General features: G+C 36.3%; 1 protein-coding gene across 1 annotated transcript in view; it reads left to right on the top strand.

Moving 5' to 3' along the window:
* The window catches only part of BMPR2 (bone morphogenetic protein receptor type 2), a 183,835-nt gene that overhangs the window by 87,086 nt on the left and 69,454 nt on the right, over positions 1-27,295 (top strand). The window contains exons 2-3 of the mRNA XM_035007356.1: positions 17,807-17,977; positions 19,842-20,012. Of these exons, the coding sequence (XP_034863247.1) occupies positions 17,807-17,977; positions 19,842-20,012 (342 nt within the window). The remainder of the gene's footprint in view (positions 1-17,806; positions 17,978-19,841; positions 20,013-27,295) is intronic.

Genomic DNA, 27,295 nt, shown 5'->3' with positions numbered 1-27,295 from the left:
CAGTCTGGCCCCAAAAGTACTCTTAAACGGGGAGGAAGAAATCCTTGTACTTATATCTTGACAGATATAATTAAAAATTCAGTATACTTTGATGAATCTCATAAGCAGTAATGATTAAATTAAAACAAAAGTTTCAGGATTCTATGTACTACCTTTTATGCACTTTTTTTTTTAAAACTAACTCTGTCTCCAATGTGGGACTCAGACTCATGACCCCAAGATCAAGAGTCATATGCTCTACTAACTGAGCTGGCCAGGTGCCCCAATTTCATGCAGATTTTAAAGATTTTATTTATTTATTTGTTTTAGAGAGAGGGCACATCTGCGCGTGTGTGTATGCATGTACACACATGCACACGGGAGCAGGGGGAAAGGCAGGGGGAGAAGAGGGACAAGCAGACTCTGCTCTGAGCGTGGAGAACCTTCCCAGGGCCCCAGGGCTCAGTCTCACAACCAGGAGATCATGACCTAAGTTGGAACCAAGAGTCCCACGCTCAACTGACTGAGCCACGCAGGCACCCCTCATGCAGATTTTAAAAACACTCTCAAAGGGCACCTGGCTGGCTCAGTTGGTAGAGCATGTGACTCTTGATCTCGGGGTTATAAGTTCGAGCCCCACATTGGGCGTAGAGATTACTTAAAAATAAAATCTTTAATAAAATAAAATAAAATTCATGAAAGCACCTTCAAACAATGCCAAATACTGTTTATGGATACATATATATGTAGTAAAAATATAAAGCAATAGATGTAAAGGTTAAACACAAATATCATGAGTGTGGTTACTTTTCAGGAAACAGGATCAGGGAAGGGTCCAGATAAATTTCCAGGTGTGAATGTAACATTTAGAATATATTCAAAGCTGTTTAAACCAAAAATATTACTTGTTACATCTGAATGGTGGGTACTATGGTTAATGTCATACTTTTCTGTGGTTTGGAAATTTTTGTATTAAAAAGGAGAAAAAAATCAATAGGAAAAATAAAATTAGTATTAAAGAAAGTAAAGAAACAGACATGGTACTTACTACAAAACTGAGTAAGAGTCCTGGAAGAACAACCTCAGTAGCTCTCACAGAAGCAGAGGAAAATAAAAACAATGAAATAGAATATACTGATTTTGGAGACTATGGAGTCATAATATTACTGTCATTTCTGAAACAGATAAGACAAAGGAATGAAAAGTTATCAAAGCATAAATCAGTATTGTTTTCCTATTCTGAAAGAAGACCAAATTTATATTGAAAGGATTCAATGAGTATCAAATATATAATAAAAAGAGAACAGCACTTAGATACATGCTAATAAATTGATTGGATTAAAAAGAAAAAGGAAGAAAAATAAATCTATAAGCATTTGTAATTAGTCCACTATTCCCAGGTTGGTGAAAAGGAACTAAAATCAAGCTTTGCCTCTGGAATTCTGATGCTCATTATGAGCTGTGCCAAGTTTTGACACAAAAATGATGATTCCAGGATAAAGGGGAAGCAAGAAAATAGGAGTTTTAAACTACAAGCGGCAGTTCATTTGACAGAATAAGAATTGACTTGATTCGGTTGACTGCCTAATGGTAAAGAAAATAAAAAATCACATGTTTTTACATTCTCTTATTTGACAAACATATTCACGTAATTTGAATTAATTATGTATATTACTTTTTTTCCTATCTCCTTAAGGGTCAGGAATCACATAATAAATTTCCTTAGTACCTCCCTACTGTGGGGGTGAGGTAGCATTTTGGAGAGGATCGTTCTTTTACCAGGAAAGCTATTTTGCATATTGCAGAATATTTAGTACCACTGGCCACTGGACTTAAAGCGTAATGAAGACCCCTCAGTCATTGTGACAACCCAAACAAAACAAACAAACAAAATACAGTTCTACATTGGAAATATTGTGGGTGGGTTCCAGACCACCGCAATAAAGTGAACATCACAATAAAGTGAGTCAAATGAATTTCTTGATTTCCCAGTGCCTTTAAGTTATGTTTATGCCATATTGTAGTCTATTTAAAGTGTGCAATAGCATTACATCTAAAAAATAATGCTCATACCATAATTTAAATATATTTTATTGCTAAAATATACTGATCCTCCTCTGAGCTTTCAGTGAAACATAATCTTTTTGCTGTTGGAGGGTCTTGCCTTGGTATTGATGGCTGCTGACTGATCAGGGTGGTGGTGGTTGCTGAAGGTTGGATGGCTGTGGCATTTTCTTAATATAAGACAACAATGACGTTTGCCTCATCAGTTAACTTACTTTCAAAGACAATTTCTTTGTAGCATATGATACTGTTTGATAGCATTTTAATCCACAGAAGTCTTTTAAAAATGGAATCAATCCTCTCAAACCCTGCCACTCCTTATCAGCTAAGTTTATGTAATGTTCTAAATCTTTTGTTGTCATTTTAATAATCTTCAGTGTCTTCATCAGGAGCAGATCTTAAGAAACCACTTTCTTTGCTCATCTGTAAAAAGCAGTTCCTCATCTGTGCAAGTTTTGTAATGTGATTGTGCAATTTAGTCACATCTTCAGACTCTACTTCTAATTCTAGTTCTCTTGCATTTTTCACCACATTTGCTGTTACTTCTTCCATTGAGGTCTTGAACTACTCAAAGTTGTCCATGAGAGTTGGAATCAACATCTTCCAAACTCTTGTTCATTTAGATATTTTGACCTCTTCCCATGAATCATGAATGTCCTTAGTGGCATCTTGAATGGTGAATCCTTTCCAGAAGATTTTTAATTTACTTTGCCCAAATCCATCAGAGGAATCACTCTTTATGGCAGCTACAGCCATACAAAATGTATTTCTTAAATAATAAGACTTGAAAGTCAAAATGATTCCTGCATTTATGGGCTACAAAATGGATTATGTGTTAGCAGGCATGAAAGCAACAATAATCTCTTTGTTCATCTCCATCAGAAAGGTCTTGGGTGACCAAGTGTATTGTCAATAAGCAGTAATATTTGGGATGGAGTTTTTTTTTCTGATGAGTAGCTCTCAACAATGGGCTTAAAATATTCAGTAAACCATATTGTAAACAGATGTGCTGTCATCCAGATTGTTCCTTTTATAGAGTATAAGCAGAGTAGATTTAGCATAATTCTTAGGGGCTGTAGGATTTTTGGATTGGTCAATGAGCATTGGCTTCACCTTGGTTACCATTTGCATTAATTCCTAACAAGAGAGTCAGCCTGTGCTTTGAAGCTTTGAAGCTAGGCATTGACTTCTTTCTAGCTATGAAAGTCGTAGATGGCATCTTTTTCCTATATAAGACTGTGTTGTCTACATTGAAAATCTAAAAATACTAGAAATTGAAAATTGTCTAGTATAACCACTTTCATGAATTATTTTGGCTAGATCTTCTGGATAACTTGATGCAGCTTCTACATCAGTATTTGCTTCATCTTGTACTTTTATGTTACAGAAATGGCTTCTTTCCTTAAACCTCATGAACCAACCTCTGCTAGTTTCCAGCTTTTCCTCTGTAGTGTCTTCACCTCTCTCAGCCTTCTTTGAATTGAAGAGAGTTAGGTCCTTTTTCTGCGTTAGGCTTTGACTTAAGGGAATGTTGTACTGGTTTGATATTCTATCCAGACCACGAAAACTTTCTCTGTATCAGCAATAACGGTATTTGGTTTTCTTTTTTTTTTTTTAAGATTTTTATTTATTTATTTGACAGAGAGAGAGATAGCAAGAGCAGGAACACAAGCAGGGGGAATGGGAGAGGGAGAAGCAGGCTTCCTGCCGAGCAAGGAGCCCGATGTGGGACTCGATCCCAGGACCCTGGGATCATGACCTGAGCCGAAGGCAGACGCTTAACGACTGAGCCACCCAGGCGCCCAGGGTATTTGGTTTTCTTATCATTCATGTGTTCATTGGAGTCGCACTTTTAATTTCCTTCAAGAACTTTTCCTTTGCATTCACAACTTGGCTAACTGGCATAAGTGGCTTAGTTTTTAGCCTATCTAGGCTCTAGGCACACCTTCCTCACTAAGCTTAAACATTTCTAGCTTTTGATTGAAAGTGGGAGATGTGTGACTTCTTTTCACTTTATCACATAGAGGCCATTGTAGGGTTATTAATTGGCCTAATTTCAGTATTGTTGTGTCACAGAGAATAGGGAGGCCCAAGGAGAGGGAAAAAGATCGGGAACTCCTGGTCAGTGGAACAGTCAGAACACACACAACATTTGTCAACTAAGTTCTATATGGTTGTAGTTTGTGGCAACCCAAAGCAATTACAGTAGTACAAACAAAGATCACTATTCAAAGTTCACCATAATGACCATCATAATAATAAAAAAGTTTGAAATATTGTGAGAATTATCAAAATGTGATAGACATGAAGTGAACAAATGCTATTGGAAAAATGGTGCTGATGAACTTGCTTGATGTGGGGTTGCCATAAACCTTCAATTTGTCAAAAACTCAGTATCTGGGAAGCTCAATGAAACAGTATGTCTGTATCACTTCCACACATTTTCAGTTGACCCTTCTGGACAAGTGGTCCTGTCTAAATTAGGAACTGCTGTTCATCTACTGATTTGTACTCAGGGTGTCAACCGACATGTACCAATCAAAATAAAAATACAAAGGGTAGCTGTCTAAATCTTTTTAATAATGTAAATTATTGCAGTAATTCCATCTTTTACCTAGTTTTTTATCATGCCTCTTCATCACCCCCATATATTTTTTTTTAAAAGAGACTTTAATAGAGTAGTTTCGGGTTCACTGCAAAATCGAGTGGAAAGTACAGAGTGTTCTCATCTAGCCCCTGCCCAGATGTGCTCCCTCCACTATCAAAATCAAGTTGAGGACGTTTCCCTCCATTCCTCGTTTGCTGAGAGTTTTCATCATGAATGGGTATTGGATTTTTTCAAGCGCTTTTTCTGCATCTGTTGATTTGATTGTGTGATTTTTCTTTTTAGCCTGTTGATGTGTGATAGATTACATTAATTGATTTTCAGATATAGAACCAGCTTTGCCCACCTGGAATACATCGCCCTATACATTTTTTTCCCAAATGCTCAACTATAGATAGGCCTTGTGATTTTTTAGTCTGAGCAATTCTATGTTCAAAGCTCCTTTGCATTGGTTTTTATTTTAAAAGATTTATTTATTTATTTATTTATTTGAGAAAGAGAGAGCATGAGTGAGCACGAGCAGGGGGAGGGGCAGAGGGAGAAGCAGACTCCCTGCTGAGCAGGGAGCCTGCCTTGGGGCTAGATCCCAGGATCCTGGGATCATGCATGACCTGAGCAGAATGCAGATGCTTAACTGACTGAGCCACCCAGATGCCTCGATGCATTGTTTTAACTTAAATTTTTCATATATAAGATGAAGAGATTGAACTATTAAAACTAAAGTTCGTCTTAGTGCTCTACTTCTATGATTCATGTCTAGAATATTTAGGCTGTTATTGCCAAAAAGCCCAGCATTTTAAAATTTTTATTGTGAAATATTTCAAACACATACTCAGAGACAGATATTGAAGACCAAGATTTAGCAGATAGTACATTTTGTCATATTCGTACTTGATATACTTAAAAAATGTATGTTGCATGTATTAGGTTAGTTAAAACTCCACTCCATAATTATATTTCCTTTATTCCTTACCAAAACTGATCACTCTCCTGTAGTATGAATCCTTAAAAAAAAAAAAATTATACCTACAGTTTTAGTACATAATATATGCATCCATAAACAATCTACATTATTATTTTGGGTTACTTTACTTTATATAAATGATACCATACTGCATTATGTGTTCAAAAACCATTTTTTAGGAAGTTACATGGAGATGGGATGCCTGGGTAGCTCAGTTGGTTGAGGATCCGACTCTTGGTTTCAGCTCAGGTCATGATCTCAGGGTCCTAGGATCAAGCCCAGTGGCAGGCTCCATGCTCAGCAGGGATTCTGCTTGAGGATTCTCTCCCTCTCTCTGTACCCCTCCCCCTGCTCGTTCTCACACACTCTCTCTAAAATAAATCTTTAAAAAGTTACATGGAGAGTAAGATAGTAAGATTAATAGTTATTTCCATATTTTGCATTAATTAAATTACACAGATATCCTCCCACCATCGAATTAGGATATGAAAATCTTTGGGGAGGTACAAATTGAGAAACTGAGCAAGCTGGGAAATTGGGATTTGAATTCTGGTTCACCCAACTCTCAAGCCCATGTCTTATCATATACCAGGCTGCTTACATTCCATTCTTTGATAAATGCCAGGATTGAATGACTCTTGCAGCTTCTCAGGTATTTGCCTTAATTTGGGGCATTGTTCAAAGCAATAAAGAGCAGTGGTCTCCTTTTTAACATCAGAAAATTTTGTAACATCCGCTTTTCAGTAACTATGTTGATTTAGAAAATATGTAATGATAAAGAAACTTTGGAAGGATGCCTAAGTAAATTAGTTAAGAATAGTGGTTTCCTGGGGTGCCTCGGTGGCTCAGTCGTTAAGTGTCTGCCTTTGGCTCAGGTCATGATCCCAGAGTTCTGGGATCAAGCCCCACATTGGGCTCCCTGCTCAGCAGGAAGTCTGCTTTTCCCTCTCCCACTCCCCCTGCTTGTGTTCCCTCTCTCACTGTGTCTCTCTCTGTCAAATAAATAAATAAAATATTAAAAAAAAAAATAGTGGTTTCCTGAGGTGGGAGGAGGGTAACAGTAGAATAGACAAATGGGAACAAAAGTATGAGTGAAACTTTTCACTATATGTCTTTTATATTTCTGTATTTTAAACCATATAAAGCATTGCCTGCTCAAAAAAGGCTTTAGAGAGAAAAAAGAAATATGTAATCGCAGAATTTACCCATACTTTAAAATGGTATCTGTTACTCATAATGGCATCTAGTGAATTTGCAAATCAGTAATGCCTGTATTTGTGGACATACTCCTTCAGTTCACAGATGGTGCTTGATAAACAGGTGCAACTGCTGCAGACTTAGTGGAACAATTCTGGAGTACCTACATGTTTGAAATCTAGCAGGTTGGTAACTGTGGTTCTAGGCCCATCTAGAGTCAAACTTATTTAATGATTCTTATCATTTACTAAATTTGACATGATATGATGAAAAGCAGTTTACTGAGAAATGAATTGTTTGTGACCATAATTTTATCAAAATAACAAAATAATTGAAGGGTAATTTTTCCAGTTACTATTTTATGATGCAACAGCAGGGCTGTTTTGAAAACGTGTTTCTTTGGGCGTTTTACCTTTTTTATTCTTAAATACTTTGCTAGGTATGTAAATTGACACTTGAAAATACTTTTTAACCAAATATCCATCAAAACATTACTATAAGTAGAATATGATCATTAAAATTTAAAAGAAAAAGAGCCCTTTTAACATTTTAGATCCTTTTAATTTTTTTGATAAATTGTTTTTAAAATTCATTACAGAAATAATGCATGGTCTTCATTATAGAAAAAGAATTCAAAAGGGCAGAGAAATAAAAAGAACATTCAGTTCTCTCCATCCAGAGATGATCACTGCTTATACCTTTGATTTTTGCTATTGTAAACAGTTTAAAATAAAACAAGTTGAATGAAAATAATTATAAATTCAAAAGAAAAATAGTTAAGAATCTAAATTTCACCTGAAACTAATATTACACTGTATGTTAACTAACTGGAATTTATTTATTTATTTATTTATTTATTTATAAAAAGATTTTATTTATTTATGTGACAGAGAGTAAAAGAGCACAAGCAGGGGAAGCAGCAGCAGAGGGAGAGGGAGAAGCAGGCTCCCCACTGAACAGAGAGCCCGATGAGGGGCTTGATCCCAGGACCCTGGGATCATGACCTGAGCCGAAGGCAGCCGCTTAACCGAGTGAGCCACTCAGGCGCCCCTAACTAACTGGAATTTAAATAAAAACTTGAAATTACTAAAAAAATAAATAAATAAAATTATGAAATAATAAAAAGAAACCTAAATTTTTCTGATAAGTTAGCCTAATATTTATTTGGCAGACATTCTGGAATCAGACAAACATGGGTTTGAATCTTTACTCTGATACTTAACACCTGGGTGATTTGGGTTAACTTACTTATCCCTCTGTATGTCTTAGTATCCTTCTTTGTAAAATTGAAATGATAATGCCCATCTAATAGGATTATTGGGAGGATCACCAAGACTCCAACTGTAATCTCCATTTAACAGTTAAATGTATGTTTTTATTTCTCAAGATAACAGATGTTTGTTATAATTTAAGGAGGTTATTTATTTTTTAGAAGGATGAAATTTTTGTTCAAAGCTACAGGAAGATTTCTACTTAGCCAGTTTTATATTTTGAAATACAATTACTATCAAGTTAGAATTGATTTTGACATTGAAGGATTTTCATTGGCTAGATTTTTAAATTTTTTTTAACCTTGCCTTGCCAGTCTTTAGGCAGGAATTGATTAAAAGTGGTAGACAAGGGCGCCTGGGTGGCTCAGTTGGTTAAGCATCTGCCTTTGGCTCAGGTTATGATCCCAGGGTCCTGGGATTGAGCCCCATGTTTCTCCCTCTCCCTCTGCCTGTTGCTTCCTTTGCTTGTGCTCTCTCTCTCTCTCAAATAAAGAAATAAAATCTTAAAAAAAAAAAAAAAAGAAAGTGGTAGACAAATCTTCATTGTTTCATTATAACTGTTCCTATTGATCCTGGCTAGAGAGGGAGATGAGGAAAAATGGCAGTTCTTCTTCCATTGGAAATAAAGCAGTTGTACATTTTAATGGCTGATGAGGGCAGAATTGGTTGAATATAAGCTAGAAACTGGCATTCATGGTGGTATTCTTTTTGACTTCTGGTATAGCCATAGAAGTTTTTAAGTTTGGGATAAATGCTTCATGACATTGACTTCCTTTATAGCCACTGTCTTAGAAATATATTCAGTATCACTATCTTGGAAGTATTGAATATGAGCCCAGCTAATTTTCAGAACTAAATTTCATTTGAGTTGAAGGGAACACACAAAAATCCTCTTTAGTCTGACATAAATAAATGGGTAGATATAAACACAATGCAGGCTCAGGTGTTCTGGTCATTAGATTTACTTTGTAGACATGACTTTTGAAGAGTGAGCCTGGTTTATGTTAAGAAGAATGTTTTTTTTTTTTTTAAGATTTTATTTATTTATTTGAGACAGAGAGAATGAGAGAGACAGAGAACACATGAGAGGGGGGAGGGTCAGAGGGAGAAGCAGACTCCCCGCCGAGCAGGGAGTCCGATGCGGGACTCGATCCCGGGACTCCAGGATCATGACCTGAGCCGAAGGCAGTCGCTTAACCAACTGAGCCACCCAGGCGCCCTGTTTTGTTTTATTTTTAACTTTTAGTCATTCTAATAGATGTGTAGTGCTATTTTATTGTAGTTTTAATTTGCATATTTTAATGTGAAAACCTATTTGTCAAAAGCCTTTTTATTTTTATGTCGGGGAAAGGAAATAGAGATAAAGATAGGAAAAGCTGGCCAGCAGAGGCTCCCACATTAAAGGGCCCTGGGTGTCCAGGGAAAGAGGGCATACTTTGCCTGTTGACCTTATTACAAAGGACTAGTCTTTGTTTAAACAACAACAAAGACACCCCATAACTGGAGTCTCTCATTTCAGATATTTAATGCCATAATTAGCTGATATTTATTTTGCCACATTTTACTTTGTTTATATGTAAGGAATACTGTTTGAATGACTCTCTAAACCAAGATTTTGTAGTACAAGCCAGTTTCTGCCAGTACTAGAAGTACTTGGTCAGAGGAAGTGAGGGAATTTGAATGCTTTGTAAGCTTTTAATGAACAAATGTATATGATGGGGCATAATGTATTCTCTTGGTAGAGCACATGGTCTTAATGTCAAGTTCCTTTTTGCAGACACCATACTTTCTCTTTCTAGAATATTATTCTTGTTTTACTTTAAATAAACAAGATTCCTTTTAAAATTGAACATGTAGGAGCGCCTGGGTGGCTCAGTCCATTAAGTGGCTGCTTTCGGCTCAGGTCATGATCCGGGTCTTGGGATCGAGCCCCGCATCAGGCTCCCTGCTCCGCGGGAAGCCTGCTTCTCCCTCTCCATCTGGCTGTCACTCTGCCTACTTGTGCTCTCTTTCTGTCTCTCTGTCAAATAAATAAATAAAATCTTTAAAAAAATAAAATAAAATAAAATTGAACATGTACACAAATGTTCATAGCAGTTTTATTTCTGAGAGCCGAAAGCTGGAAACTACCCAGATAACCTTTTTAAAGGGTGAAAAGTTAGATTGTGGTACATCCATACTATGGAATACTACTTTATAAAAAGTAATGAACTATTGGGCGCCTGGGTGGCTCAGTCGTTAAGCGTCTGCCTTCGGCTCAGGTCATGATCCCAGGGTCCTGGGATCGAGCCCCACATCGGGTACCTGCTCAGCGGGGACCCTGCTTCTCCCTCTCCCACTCCCCCCTGCTTGTGTTTCCTCTCTCGCTGTCTCTCTCTCTGTCAAATAAATAAAAATAAAATCTTAAAAAAAAAATTAAAAAATTAAAAAAATAGTAATGAACTATTGATACTGCAACAGTGGAATGAACCTCAAGGAAAATTTGCTCAGTGAAAAAAGCCAATCTCAAAAGGATGTGTATTACATGATTCTGTTTATATAACAGCTGAGAAATAGCATAATTATCAAAATGGAGAATAGACTAGTGGTTGCTATAGGAATGGAGACAAATAGATGGTTAACATGAGGGAGTCTTGTGATAGTATAGTTGAGTATTTTTATTTTTATTTATTTATTATTTTTTAAGGTTTTATTTATTCATTTGTCAAAGAGAGAGAGAGCACAAGCAGAGGGAATGGCAGACAGAGGGAGAAGCAGGCTCCCCGCTGAGTGAGGAGCCCAATGCGGGACTTGATCCCAGAACTCTGGGATCATGACCTGAGCCAAAGGCAGATGCTTAACTGACTGATCCATCCAGGTGCCCCTTGATTTTTTTTTTTTTTTTTTAAGATTTTAGGGACACCTGGGTGGCTGTGCATAGATATGCACAGATTATTGCATATATAACTGGTGAAATCTGAATAAGCTGTATGAATTGTCCTAATGTCAATTTCCTGACTTTGGTATTGTGTAGTGATTGTGTGGAATGTTTGCACTGAGGAGAGAGGCATTAGACTTCACTCCTGTATTTCTTTCCAACTACCTATGAGTCTATAATTATTTCAAAATAAAAATTTTTCAATCTAAAAGTGATTCAAATACAAATACTCTTGTTTTTGAAATGTGTAATTAATACATGGATATATTTTCATTAAAATTCAAATAATATAAGAGTATTTGGTAAAAAGGGAAAAGGGCAGGTCGTTATTTTCAGAGTAGTTTTTTTTTTCCCTTTCTCTCTTGCCCTCGTAAAAATAAAGAAGTATAATGATGTTGCTGATTTATATCTGTAATGATAGTTAACTGATCCAGACATGATAAAACTATGCCATACCTCTACACCCTACTTTCTTGGTGGTGTTTTATCATGGAGTGGGAAATTCAAGAGAGCTTAGTATTCCAGACATACTGTATCTGTTCCTGAAATTAAATGCTGCATAGGATTAGCAAATATTGATCCAGGAAGCATATGTAAACAGAAAATGATGATTTTATTCTCAGTAATTTAGATGTATATGAGGGGGAAAATAATATAATATTGTTTACACACTCATACTATTTTTATAGCTTCATTTATTATAGAGTGGTAGAAGGACTAGATAATTATTGCCTAGATTTTGTAACCTTTGAATGGGAATATGATATTGAATACAGGACATGTAGATATGAAAACTGTCTATCCTTAATAGTACTGGGGATTTGTGCCATACAAAATGAGTTAAATAAACCTGATCTTGCTCTAGGAACAAATGAAGTTCACTTCTAGCTTCATGTGGGAGATATGCATGTAAACAGATAAAATATAATCCTAAAGTAGTTAAGAGTAAAGAACTTTGGGAGTGAAGTCTGCATGAAGAGCAAGAAAAAATGACATTCTGGATATTGGGAACATATGTGTAAATGTCAGGAAAGGTCTTCCCATGTTAGTGGGAACCAAGAGTGGAGGAGTGGGATCAATGGCAAGAGGTAGATTTGGGTCCCAGGACTGACTTACTCGTGAGGCACAGGAGGTATAGGGCTGGGCATAGGGCCCACAGTATTTCTGGAGGCCATTGGTAATTTCTTTTAAAACCAGAAGGAAAAAATGAACCTTTAGATTGAAGAAAATGTTTTAATGTCTGACATTAATAGATTTTCTTTATACCAATGCAGTTACAAAATATAATTTTAAATATTATTATTTTTTTTAAAGATTTTTATTTATTTATTTGACAGAGAGACACAGCCAGAGAGGGAACACAAGCAGGGGGAGTGGGAGAGGGAGAAGCAGGCTTCCTGCCGAGCAGGGAGCCCGATGTGGGGCTCAATCCCAGGACCCTGAGATCATGACCTGAGATGAAGGCAGACGCTTAACCGACTGAGCCACCCAGGTGCCCCTTAAATATTTTTTTTTTTATAGAGGAAGGGGCCCGTGGAAAAATAAAGTTCCTAGTGCCCACAGAAGTGATCATGCAGGTTTGTTGGTTCTTGATTATGAAGGATCTTACATACTAACTGAAGAGTTTGGATTTAATTCTAGGACATTAGGGACCTAACAGATTTTAAGCATAATCAGTTCTGTCTTTTATGAAGATACCTCTGTCAGCAATTTGTATAAGACTATTTCTAGTTTAATGTAGTTACATTAAATCATAATTGTTTTAGTGATTATTATAACCAAATATCACCTGTTTAAAATGAGGAGAACAATTTTTAAAAATGTTTTATTTATTTATTTGAGAGAGAGAGAGAATGAGTGGTGGGGGGAGGCAGGGGTGGGGGCAGAGGGAGAGAAGCAGACTCTGCTGACTGAGGAGCCTGTCGCAGGGCTTTATCTCACGACCCTGAGATCATGACCTAAACCAAAATCAGGAGTTGGAAGCTTAACAGCTGAGCCACCCAGGTGCCCCAAAGAGAACAATTTTTTAAAGACCCATGTCTAATTATTGTACCTGGTTAAGGACGTCCCTTAAAAGACATTGACCATAATGACCATACTTGACTGATCAAAATTTGTCTAGCCGTTGACAAACTTAGAATACCTACACGTAAATAATCAGGTCTCTGTATGTAATCTGTGACAATATAACGCTAGACTGTACTATTTCTCATTGTAACATTTGCTTTATCCCTATTTTTCCTACATTATTTATGAAGAATTCCTAGCTTTATACACAGATATTGCTGAGACTGATCTCAACAAATAGCATTTTTTTAAAAAAGATTTTATTTATTTATTTGTCAGAAAGAGAGAACACAAGCAGGGGGAGGGACAGGCAGAGGGAGAAGCAGTCTCCCTATGGAGCAGGGAGCCCGATGCGGGACTCTATTCCAGGAGCCTGGATCATGACCTGAGCCAAAGGCAGATGGTTAACCAACTGAGCCACCCAGGTGTCCCTCAACAGATAGCATTTTTACAAAGATTTATTTATATATACTTCTTTTTATTTATTTATTTATTTATTTATTTATTTAAATTCAATTAATGAACATATAATGTATTATTAGTTTCAGAGGTAGAGATCAGTGATTCATCAGTCTTATATAATACCCAGTGCTCATTATATCACGTGTCCTCCTTAGTGTTCATCACCCGGTTACCCCATCCTTCCACACCCCCTCCCCTCCAGCAACCCTCAGTTTCAACAAATAGCTTTTTAAAAGCTGCAAATACTGTTTTATAAAATTTTTCTTTGTTTTGACAAGGGCAGTTTAGTTAGAATTCTTGCTAGTACACCTTTATATTGTTTAAAAATTTCCTGATTAATAATCTGAAATAGTTACTCTTAAAATAGGAAATTATAATTGGTCTATACTAATGCTACTGTCATGAAATAATTCCTAATAAGTAGTCTGGTGTTATTTTAAGAAAAAATTATGTAGTAAAAACTCAGGGATATTTAAGATATGATTCATTTCCCTCTAATTTGTACCATTATTGTTTTGACATTGAATTCAGCTTAGTTAGTAGGGGTGGGGTATGAAGAGAGAGACCTAGGGGAGGTTAGATTTGTTTGTTTTTTTGTCTTTTTCTATAAGGAGAACTTTAGATTTCAGTTATCAAATTATTTACTAATGGCACTAAAAAATTTACACATGTTCAGGCCTTTAACTACTTTTCAATTGTAAAGGATATCTAAGAAGAGCAAAAAGTTTTGTTTTAACATCTTTTTTTTTCACGAGGTATACCTTTTTTTTTTTTAAGATTTTATTTATTTATTTGACAGAGAGAGACACAGCGACGGAGGGAACACAAACAGGGGGAGTGGGAGAGGGAGAAGCAGGCTTCCCACCAAGCAGAGAGCCCAATGTGGGGCTCGATCCTAGGACCCTGGGATCATGACTTGAGCCGAAGGCAGATGCTTAACGGCTGAGCCACCCAGGCGCCCTATAACTTTCCTTTTTCTAAAGTAAATAAAGCCGTTTTGGGGCGCCTGGGTGGCTCAGTCGCCCTATACCTTTTCTTTTTCTTTTTAAAGTAAATAAGGCAGTTTTGGGGCACCTGGGTGGCTTAGTCGTTAAGTGTCTGCCTTCAGCTCAGGTCATGGTCCCAGGGTCCTGGGATTGAGCCCCACACTGGGCTCTCTGCTCGGTGGGAAGCCTGCTTCTCCCTCTCCCACTCCCCCTGCTTGTGTTCCCTCTCTCACTGTGTCTCTCTCTGATAAATAAATAAAATCTTTAAGAAAAAAAAATAAGGCAGTTTTATTTATGATTTCTTTACTTGCAGTTACAGTTAAATCTCTATTCATTAACTCAATATTCAATACAAAATTCTAGTAAAAATAATAGGAGAGGGCGCCTGGGTGGCTCAGTTGGTTAAGCGACTGCCTTCAGCTCAGGTCATGATCCTGGAGTCCCTGGATTGAGTCCCGCATTGGGCTCCCTGCTCGGCAGGGAGTCTGCTTCTCCCTCTGACCCTCCTCCCTCTCATGCTCTCTCTCATTCTCTCTGTCTCAAATAAATAAATAAAATCTTAAAAAAATAATAATAATAATAGGAGAGGAGGGGAAAAATGATATCTTGGTTATGAAAAACTAGTTACTGAGTTCATAAATTCTGACCTTTTTAACAGTCAAGACAAAAATGGAAATAGAGTGGATTGTGTAACTTCAATATGTGGTAGTAGGTAAGGAGCACTTAACCCAAGTCAAAAAAAAAAAAAAAAGATGGTGATGGCCCTGGCTGACTCAGTTGGAAGAACATGCGACTTTTTGATCTTGGGGTTTTGAGTTTGAGTCCCACATTGGGTGTAGAGATTACTAAAAAAAATAATAAATTTAAGAAACTGGGATGGGACAGGAAAAAGAAATTATGCCTTATAGATATGCTTTTTTATATCTATTACAGATTTTTTATTTGTAGTTTGAATCATTTAAGTATGAATCTTTTTGTTGTATTTGCTTTGTATGTAGAAATATATTTGATTTTAATCTTTATGATCACTTGGTAAAGTTTGCAAATTAGGATGATCTAAGGAAATTGGGATATTAAATGTGTAAGGTAATCTAGTAAATATAATTAAACTTGTTATTAAATGAATTTGAATAGGTGGCTACATGTTGCAGAAATATAGTTGAATCAAAATTAGGCTGATGTCCTAGAATTAGTTTTTATAAATAGGCTGTACTATGTTGTTTGGCTATTTAGTTTTTTGTGTTTTTTTTAAGATTTTATTTATTTGACAGAGAGAGAGAGGGAGAGCAGGAACACAAGCAGGGGGAGTGGGAGAAGGAGAAGAGGGCTTCCCGCTGAGCAGGGAGCCTGATGCGGGGCTCGATCCCAGGTCCCCGGAATCATGACCTGAGCCGAAGGCAGATACTTAACGACTGAGCCACCCAGGTGCCCGTATTTAGTTGATATTAGTAGTATCTTATACAAGACTGCCTGAAATGGTTTTAAATATGGAAATCAAGTTACATTTATTTTTTAGTAATTACTCTCTGTGAGTACTGAATTTAATAATTACTGTCTGTCTCCAAACAGACCATGTAAGATGCTTGAAGGATAGAACTCTATATTACCTACTTGTGAATACCCTACTTGCCTAGCCCAATACTTTGAAGGTGCTTTCTCTTGTAATAAATACAGCAGGTCTATGTGTCTAAATGGACTTGGGCAGGGGCGCCTGGGTGGCTCAGTCGTTAAGCGTCTGCCTTCGGCTCAGGTCATGATCCCAGAGTCCTGGGATCGAGCCCCACATCGGGCTCCCTGCTCATAGGAAGCCTGCTTCTCCCTCTCCCACTCACCCTGCTTGTGTTCCTTCTTTCGCTGTGTCTCTGTCAAATAAATAAATAAAATCTTTAAAAAAAATAAAAATAAATAAATGGACTTGGGCATATAGTTCTTGGCTCTTTCATTTCTTCCTCAGAGTTTGGTCCTTAGTTCTATAGGTTCAGAAACATTATTTTCATAGGTCATTTCCAGTACTAAGGTGCTAGTGAATTAAGCCATACTAGGTAGGATACACACCCAAAATGAATAAGTAAATCAAAAGCCCAAGAGGAATAAATATATTGGCCATATATAAATGCATATTTAATGTATTAGATTGTTACTCTAGCTAGTCAAACCTTAGGAAAGTCAACTTTAAGAAACCAAATAAAGATCAGTTGTTGCTTTTGATACCTTTTACTTCTTTGATAGTCTCAGCAATGTTGATAAATATTTGTTAGCTGATAAATTATGTGGCAAGTATTCTATTGAAATTAGCTAAAACAGATTATGTATATGGAAAAAGATTAACTAGAATTGAAAGTACATTAGGTTGTCCCTTCAGCATACAGTGTGATTGAGCATTCTGTTTCTGGCTTTTATATTGATTTTTTTTTTTTTAAGATTTTATTTATTTATTTGAGAGAGAGAATGAGAGACAGAGAGCATGAGAGGGAGGAGGGTCAGAGGGAGAAGCAGACTCCCCGCAGAGCAGGAAGCCCGATGCGGGACTCGATCCTGGGACTCCAGGATCATGACCTGAGCCGAAGGCAGTCGCTTAACCAACTGAGCCACCCAGGCGCCCTTATATTGATATTTTTAATAACAAAAAGTCATTTTCTTTTTGTCCACTAATATTCTTAGTTTTTAAAACAAATTTACTAAGGTATACTTTATATACCATGAAATTCACTCATTTTCAGTGACTGATTATTTTTTTATAAATTTACAGAGCTGTGCAGCCACTACCACAGTCTAATTTTAGAACATTTCCATCTGCCCAAAAAGAAACCATGTACCCACTGGTAGTCATTCTCCTCATCCTTAGTTTACCATGCCCAATGATGTATGTTTAGCTTTCTACAACTGACTATAAAATAGGATAAAAGTGAATACTGCAGTATTTCCCAAAATTATTCAACCCTCTAGGTTTGTTAATTTGTTTTGAAGTTTTGATAATTTAAAGCATGGACTTTTAAAATGATGTTTCTTTATTCAGATACCTAAATTATTTAATAGGAGAGTAGTGAGAATAATTTGTGTAAGAAGGGATTGCTTTTGGGAAGTCAGTTTTCAAGTTTGCTTCTTATTTGGAGGTGACAAATTAATGAACAGAAAGAAATTATTGAATAAATATAAATTACAACTGTATTCAGGTCTTGTTAGGGATTTAGTAGAAAAATTTAGAGTGCCTTTCAAAAAGACTAAGATTTTATATAATAATGTTTTACTAAGATTTTCTTAAAATTAAATTTGTCATTCTCTTACTTGTTTCAGCTTCTCAGAACCAAGAACGTCTATGTGCATTTAAAGATCCGTATCAACAAGACCTTGGGATAGGCGAGAGTCGAATCTCTCATGAAAATGGAACAATATTATGCTCAAAAGGTAGCACTTGCTATGGCCTTTGGGAGAAATCAAAAGGGGATATAAATCTCGTAAAACAAGGCAAGTAACACTTTTCTTACCCGAAATAACTTTGTGTTTCATATAATTGAAGTTTATCTAAATAAGACCTGAAGGTAGATTAAAACCTTCTCCAGGAAAACAGTAAGTTTTGAAATATATATCCTGTATATATTCACCCATAAGCCCCAAATTTATGAAGGGTAATAGGTTTTTAGCTTATTTTAATAACATTTTTCTTACTACAATGTTAATAATATATCCTCATTCTTACAAAGTTTAGAAAATATAGAGAACTATGAAAAAAACAGTTGTCTACAACTGCATACTCTTACAAACTCTTTTATATATTAGTTTATTCCCTGCAAGTATATTTTTTATGGACCTCTATGTATATATGTGTGTGTACTTATTTTTCAAAATTAGGATGATACTGTATGTATAAACAATTTCATACCCAATATTTCCTATCTTAAATTATATTATGAACATTTTCCCATGTCTTTTAACTTTGAAAACTTTCAAAACTTTGAAAACGTTTTTCACCTCTGTACAATATTGCATTGTATACACGCAATTTACACATCACTCTGTTGTAGGACATTATATTGTGTTCTGGTTTCACTATAATACATAATGCTTCAGTGGACATCTTTGAACATATATCTTTTTTTTACTTTTCTGAATATACTTTTTTATTGTGTAACTTTTAGGTGTATAATGTTATAATTCAACATCTGTGTGCACTATAAAGTGATTATCCCCAAAACTCTTAGTTACTATCCCATCACCCTACACTCTTTCACCTCTTTTGCATATACCCCCCAACTTCCTTCCCCTGATCTGATCTATCTATGAGTTTGTTTTGTTTTGTTTGTTCATTAGGGTTTTTTGTTTTGTTTTTTTATTATGTAAATCACCATACATTACATCATTAGTTTTTGATGTAATGTTCCATGATTCATTGTCTGCGTGTAACACCCAGTGCTCCATTCAGTATGTGCCCTCTTTAATACCCATCACCAGGCTAACCCATCCTCCCACCCCCCTCCCCTCTAGAACCCTCAGTTTGTTTCTCAGAGTCCATAGTCTCTCATGGTTCATCTCCCCCTCCAATTTCCCCCACCTTCATTTTTCCCTTCCTACTATCTTCTTTTTTTTTTTTAACATATAATGTATTATTTGTTTCAGAGGTACAGGTCTGTGATTCAACAGCCTTACACAGTTCACAGCGCTCACCATAGCACATACCCTCCCCAATGTCTATCACCCAGCCACCCATCCCTCCCACCCCCAACCATTCCAGCAACCCTCAGTTTGTTTCCTGAGATTAAGAATTCCTCATATCAGTGAGATCATATGATACATGTCTTTCTCTGATTGACTTACTTCACTCAGCATAAATCTTTTATTGTATCTGATTATTTCTTTGGAATAGATTGCTGAAAGAACTATTAGATTATAAAGCATGAATATTTTAAAGGCTCTTTTGAAAATTGCCATATGGCTTTCTAGAAATGCTATATACATTTACATTCCCCCAGCAGTATATGGGAGTGTTACTGAAATCTTGTTATGATTGTATATTATCTTTTAAACCTAGAACAATTTAATAGATATAGACAAAAATGAAATCTTACTGTTGCTTTAATAATAATTCTTAGATTAATGAAGAGGTTAAACATTTATTGGTGGCTTTTCTCCCTATTAAATGCTTGTTAATACTCTGCCATTTTTTTGTTATTTAAAAAATGTGTGTCTTCTATTCATTTGCAGGAGTGGCTTATAACTCATATGTATTATGTACTTACTCTGTCACATTGATTGTAGTTATTTCTTAGTTTGTTGTTTCCCTTTTAATTTAATTTATTGTATTAACCCTAACTTGTTTACATTTAATATGTAGGATGTTGGTCTCACATTGGAGATCCCCAGGAGTGTCACTATGAAGAATGTGTAGTAACTACTACCCCTCCCTCAATTCAGAATGGAACATACCGTTTCTGCTGCTGTAGCACAGACTTGTGTAATGTCAACTTTACTGAGAATTTTCCACCTCCAGACACAACACCACTCAGTAAGTAGTTTAAGTAATTTGCTTTTTCTTGTTAATTCTTTCCTCCAAAGATTTGCAAAATTTAAAAAATATAATAACATGACGTTTGGCAGAGTGAAAGGGAGAGTTCAAACATCATGAAACTACATCTAGCTAACACCTGAAATCCAAAAGAGGTGCACCAGGATTTCCAGGGTATCACTAGAGTACCAAATAAGTTTGAATCAAATTATGGTACTTTCCAACCCCTGTGAAGCTATATTTCCAACAGTACAAATATACATACGCATAGGGGTGCCTGGCTGGTTCATTGTTGATAAGAGCATGCAACTCTTGATCACAGGGTCATGAGTTCAAGCCACACTTTGGGCATAGAGCTTACTTTAAAAAAATACATATGGAGGCACCTGGCTGGCTCAGTCAATTAAGCATCCAACTTGATTTCGTCTCTGGTCATGATCCTCAGGGTCATGAGATCAAGTCCTGCATCAGGCTCCACACTAAGTGTGGAGTCTGCTTGAGATTCTCTCTCTCCCTCTCCCTTGCCCCTCCCCCTGTTCACTCTCTTTCAAATCAGTAAATCAATCAATCAATCAATCATTCAATAAAATCTAAAAAAACCATATGCATAGAGTTATCCACTGCAGTATTATTTGTAACTGCAAAACATTGGAAACTATTGGGGCGCCTGGGTGGCTCAGATGGCTAAGTGTCTGCCTTGGGCTCAGGTCATGATCCCAGGGTCCTGGGATTGAGCCCCACATTGCGCTCCCTGCTCGGTGGGAGGCCTGCTTCTCCCCCTCCCTCTGCTTCTCCCCCTGCTCATATTCTCTCTCTCTCTCTCTATGTATCTCTGTGTCTCAAATGAATAAATAAACCTTTAAAAAAAAATTGGAAACTATCTAAATGTTCAGGAATAGGAGATTAGTTAAAATATACTATGGTGTATACATGTAATGGAGTACTAACTATACATCTATAAGAAAAAAGAGTAAGATCTCTATGAATTGATATGGAGTGATTTCTAGAGATAATGTCAGGAGAATAAAAAACATATATATACTCTGCTATCTTTTGTGTAAGACAGAAAGCTTATCTTTACAAAAAGAAACAAAGGATAAACCAGAAAATAATTAAATTGATTACTTAGAAGGGATGGAGAGAAAGGAGTGGGAAGTATACATAAAGGAATGAAAGAACTAATGTAAGGATTTTATAAACACAGTGTTTTACTATATATACTATTTTGGGCAAGATGGGATGTAAGAGATGGGGGGAGAATTGCATACAAATACTGAACTCTTTTAAGTTTGTTTTTTAGTAACCATGGACAAACCAATTGTGAAACAATTGTAGATGTATAATAGGATTAAGAAATAAGTAAATGGTGTTAATGCTCTTGGGAGCCAGTGCTCTTACTGAGGAAATAGGCACATACAATTATAGATGGGGGAAGACGAGAGAATCCTATGTGAATTGATTATAATTCAAGATATGAGTATGGATTTATAACTTTAAAAATATACATATGTATGTGTTACATGCATGGATATGTGGCCATGTACATATGTGTATATATTTGTATGTTTTTGTATATATGTATGGAGTGTACATACACATACCTATATATATTTCTTAGCTCTATCTGTTGAAAAGGATAAGAAGCAATAAGTAGCACCCCAGTAGCAGCAAGCAAATGTAATACCCAGATTTAGACTCTAATACCACTCCCCAATGAATGGAAGTTGGGCTCCTTGGAAAAATGACTTACTCTAAGACTGGAGCAGGATAGCTGCAAGATGAGCCGGAAGTATCTTGTAACACTAGAAAGTAAGGAAAAGAAGTGCCCCCAAATGGGGGAAACTTGTCAGAAGGGCATAGGAGCCAGCTTCAAGGAACTCCTACTGTCTAAATTTGGGACAGTTTGAGTGCTAAAAAGTACAGTAACAAACTGTAAGCCATTGGAGGGAAAATGAATTCATGAGTCTATGCTGATTGCAGAGAAGGGAGAAGAGAGGGCACTTGCTTACAGTAGAATGCCAGGTGCCAACTGGTAAATGTAGGAGTGCTGGAGTTGGAAAATTATCCTGTAGCCATCATGGTAAGGATTGGATCAGACAAGAATAATCAAAACGTCCTAAATCTAAAGGCATTTTCAATATGGAGCCAGGATATTTGCGTTGAAGTATCTCCCACATGTTGCAAGGGAAAAATTAGTAATTATAAGTTGAGGATATTGGATAACACCTTGACCAAATGATTAAAATTAACATCATTAATGAAGGGCAGATGGACATCCATGATACCCTGAGAAGAACACGGTATCACTAATAGAGTACTGTATGTCAGCCAAGAATGCATACCAGAAACTAATCATGAGGGAACATCACACAAACCATGGACTAGGAATGCTCTGTTATAAGAAGGGGATTTGTCAAAAATGTCAATGTTCTATAAGGCAAAGAGACTGTGGGAAAGATTTAGATAAAGGAAGCTAAAGAAACTTGACAACTAAGCCGTACCTAACTCTCCTAATGCTGGATGCGAAAAATATGATAAAGGACATTATTAGACCAGTTGACAAAAGAGATGATTAAAGAATTATTTCAATATTAAATATACTGAATCTGATAGCAGTACTGTGGTTATGTAAAAGAATATCCATATTCTTAGGAAGTAGTCTAAGAAATGTTTAGAAATAGGGGCAAAAATGCATACATGTGTATATCAACCTCCATGAACTGGTTCAAAATAAGTATGTGTGTTTGTGTGCATGCACATGTCTCAGTCAGTTAAGTGTCTGCCTTCAGTTTGGGTCACGATCTCAGGATCCTGGGATTGAGCCCCATGTCGGGCTCCCTGCTCAGTGGGGGGAGTCGGCTTCTCCCTCTCCCTCCCCCTGCTCGTGCTCTCTCTCTCTTTGTCTCTCACTCCCTTTCTTTCTCAAATAAATAAATAAAATCTTAATAAAAAGAGAATGATAAAGCAAGCAAATGGGGTAAAATGGTAACAATAAGTGAATTTGGGTAAAGATGTATGGGTATTCTTTGTACTATTCTCATCTTTTTTTTTTTTTTAAAGAGTTAGAGCTTTTTAATTTAATTTAATTTAAATTTTAATTTTTTTTAAAGATTTTATTTATTTATTTGACAGAAATAGAGATAGTGAGAGCAGGAACACAAGCAGTGGGAGAGGGAGAAGCAGGCTTCCCCCCGAGGAGGGAGCCCGATGTGGGACTTGATCCCAGGACCCTGGGATCATGACCTGAGCCGAAGGCAGACGCTTAACGACTGAGCCACCCAGGCGCCCTGTACTATTCTCATTCTTACAACTATTCTGAAAGTTTTAAATTAGTTCAAATAAAAATTTAAAAATTTAAAAGTATATATTTTTTGAAATATAGCACATTTCAAGAATTCTCTGTCAACAGCTTTTATTAGTTCATACTCTGAGATCTTCAGTTTGGGATTATTTCCTTTGATTTCTTGATGAAACACTAAACTGAAAGCAATGGGAAGTTTTTTCTTATCTACTCAAGGCCATTAGCTTTTATGAAGAAATTATACTGAATTGGCTACATTTATTTTCCACAAAGAAGCAAACAAACAAAATAAGATTTCTAATTTTCACTTGTGCATCTAGCTAGATGAAAGTGAAGTGAATTTGTGCATAAGTTCTCCTCAATATTTTTATTGCTACATTTCAGAATGTTACCTAGATTTTGGTCTGCTATGATCTTTTGAACCAAAAGCTGAAGTATTGCCAATTAGGAATCAAGTAATGTTAGCCCAATAAAAAGGGAAAGTGTTTTAAGTAAAGTGCTGTAATATGGGAGCATTGGCTCAATTTATATATTTTGTTCTAAACAAAGCAAGTAAATTTGAAGTTAGCAAACAAGATGAATATTGGTTTTTGCATTAATCTCCAGAAAAATAGTCATATTGAATGTCAGACATTTAGTCGATAAATGATAAGATGCTTGATCAAAATAAAAATAGTTTTAAGTGTTACAGTTTAAAGAAATTAATTAAAATTTAACATTAAGGGGGGCGCCTGGGTGGCTCAGTTGGTTAAGCGACTGCCTTCGGCTCGGGTCATGATCCTGGAGTCCCGGGATCGAGTCCCGAATCGGGCTCCCTGCTCGGCAGGGAGTCTGCTTCTCCCTCCGACCCTCCTCCCTCTCATGCTCTCTGTCTCTCATTCTCCCTCTCTCAAATTAAAAAAAAAAAAAAAAAAAATTTAACATTAAGGGGGTACCTGGTTGGCTCAGTTGGTTAAGCGTCTGACTCTTGATTTCGGCTCAGGTCATGATCCTCAGGGTCATGAGATGGAGCTCCATGTTGGGCTCTGTGCTCAGTGTGGAGTCTGCTTGAGATTCTCCCTCTCCCTCTGCCCCTCCTCCTGCTCTTGCTCTCTCTCTAAAATAAATAAAATCTTAAAAAAAAAATATATATATATGTAAAATTAAGCAGAACTTTTTGTTCTTGGTTGGATAATAATACAGCAGTAGAAAATCTGGTGATGGTGATTTTTTTTCTCCATTAAAATTTTCCATTATAAAAATACCATTTATTGCATATTTAACATAAATATTTGTCAAAGACATTTATATATGTTTAAAATTTACTAGAAATATGGTGCACACTTATCAGAGATGGAGAAGTAGGATAGTGTGGGGTGACTGTTGAGAGGGAAGGTTACATATTATTCTTATATTCTTGAATTATTTGAATCTTTAACCTGAGAATATATTTGTGTATTACATGTGTATGAAAATATTAAAGGAATACCTGCTTGTTAAATTAGAAAAATAGAAAAATGAGATAAGTGAAAAGGAGATAAATAATCTTCAATAATTTCTATATCCAAATACAACCATTACTAATATTTTGAATGTTTTCTTCCTAGTCTTTTCTCTTTAATTTTTGTATAGTTGTATTAGTGATAAAAATGCATTTAAGGACCACCTGGCTGGCTCAGTTGGTAGATCCTGCGACTCTTGATCTTGCAGGTCCTGAGTTAGAGCCTCATGTTGGGGATAGAGTTTACTTAAAATAAAGGGGAGGGGGAATAAAAATTCATTTTAGATCCTACTTTTTTGTTCAGCAGAATAAGTATTTTCCAGGTTATTGTATATGTTTCATAGTCATCAATTTTAATGGTTGTATAATATTTTATCAATTAGATATTTTCCTTATCCATTCCCTTGGTTTTAGACATTTAGGCTGTTTCTAGTTTTTTATTCCAGTGGGCATCTTTGTGTATATAGCATTATATTAAATTATAATTCCCAGAATTATAATTTCTATATCCAGTAGTAACAGTATTAAAATTCCTCATATATTGTCAAATTGCTTTTCCATTGGTGGATACAGTTCATTCTCCCGTTAGTGATATACTGGAGTGCATATTCCATCATGTCTTTATCAACACTAGTATTATTAAAATAAAACTTTGCTGAGATCATTTTGAAAAAAGATTTGGATTGGGTTTTGTTTTTTGTTTTGGGGGGATTTTTTTGAGCAAGAGAGAGAGGGTGAATTCAAGCAGGCAGCAGGCAGAGGGAGAGAGCGAGAATCTTAAGTAGGCTCCACACTCAGCACAGAGCACAATGCAGGGCTCGATCTCACGACCCTGAGATCATGACCTGAGCCAAAATCAAGAGTTGGACGCTTAACTGAGCCACCCAGGTGCCCCTTGGATTATTTTTATTAGTGAGGTTCACATGTTTTTTGTTTTTTATGTTTTGAATTTCCTATGTTCATTGTCTATTTGTAATATTCTTTTCCAATAATGAAGCTAATTAGCTTTGAGAAAAATGATTTAGAATAGTCTGAAATCTAGTCATTTCATCCCTTGTCAATTTGTCTTGATACCATAGGATGACAGGAGCTACATTTTAAATAGTAATTTAACATGCATTTGTAACATTTTTTAAAAAATCTTTGAACCTTGGCTCTTCCTAAGGAAAGACCATTAATATCTTTCATTAAAAGTTCAATGCTCATTTATAGAGCTAAATTATACCTTAATCAAGGTGTTAAAAATAAAATGTTCATTACTCATTCTTCTGAGAACAGTGTTCACTGAAACAGTATCTCCAAACCTCACATGATGTTTTCGTAATGGCTATTAAAGCTTTGCATTTGCATAATGTTTTATAATTTCAAAGTGTGGCACATCTGTAAACTCTTTGAAGATGTGTCCATAATATTTGGGTAGTTTAGTAAAAAATAAACCCTTTTGTCCTGCTGAGTAACTATGCTACTCAGGTTGAATGGTCATTGAAGTGGTTGTCTTTCTCTAACAGATTTAGCTTGCAGCTTATCTTTTTTTTAACTTTTTACCTATTATTGTATCGACAGTCAATGTCAGGTTTTGGCCCCCAACAAAAAAAATGTTTTAAACTTTTATATTTGAAATTATTTCAAACTTACAAAAACTTCCATATACCTTTTATCCACAGATTCACCAATTTTTAACATTTTGCTGTATTTGCCTTATTACTCTCACTCTCCATATATATACATATGCCGATAACTATTTTTTTCTGAACTTTTGCAAATAAGTTGTAGGCATCATACCTAAATTTTCACGTATTTTGTAATTGTCTCTGTCTCTTCTAGATTCTCTTTTAAGATTTTATTTTTCATTTATTTCAGAGAGAGCTTGTGAGAGAGCAGGAGACCAGGGAGGGTTAGAGGGATAAACAGACTCCCCACTGAGCGGGGAGCCCAACATGGGGCTCTATTCCAGGACCCTGGGATTATCACCTGAGCTGAAGGCAGACAGGTAACCAACTGAACCACCCAGGCTCAATCCTACTGGATTTTTTTTTTTTTTTAAGATTTTATTTATTTATCTGACAGAGAGATACACTGCGAGAGAGGGAACACAAGCAGGGGGAGTGGGAGTGGGAGAAGCAGGCTTCCTGCGGAGCGGGGAGGCGGACGCGGGGCTCGATCCCATCCTGGGATCATGACCTGAGCCGAAGGCAGACCCTTAATGACTGAGCCACCCGGGCACCCCTGGATTCTTAAAAAAAAAAAAAAAAATTATTAGAGTATAGTTAATACACAGTGTTATCTTTTAGTTGCACCATATAGTGATTCAATATCTCTTTATATTATGCTGTGTTCACCACAAGTGTAGCTACCATCTGTCACCATACGTTATTACAGTGTCATTGACTATATTCCCTCTGCCGTACCTTTTATTCCCATGACTTAATCTTTCCATAACTGGAAACCTGTATCTCTCACTCTCCTTAAGCCATTTTGCCCATCTCCCTACCCCCTTTCCTC

The sequence above is a fragment of the Mirounga leonina genome, unplaced genomic scaffold, assembly GCF_011800145.1.
Source record: "Mirounga leonina isolate KUSES-001 unplaced genomic scaffold, KU_Mleo_1.0 Mir_151, whole genome shotgun sequence".
Taxonomy (NCBI): domain Eukaryota; kingdom Metazoa; phylum Chordata; class Mammalia; order Carnivora; family Phocidae; genus Mirounga; species Mirounga leonina.
This window is presented reverse-complemented; position numbering and strand designations above follow the sequence as displayed.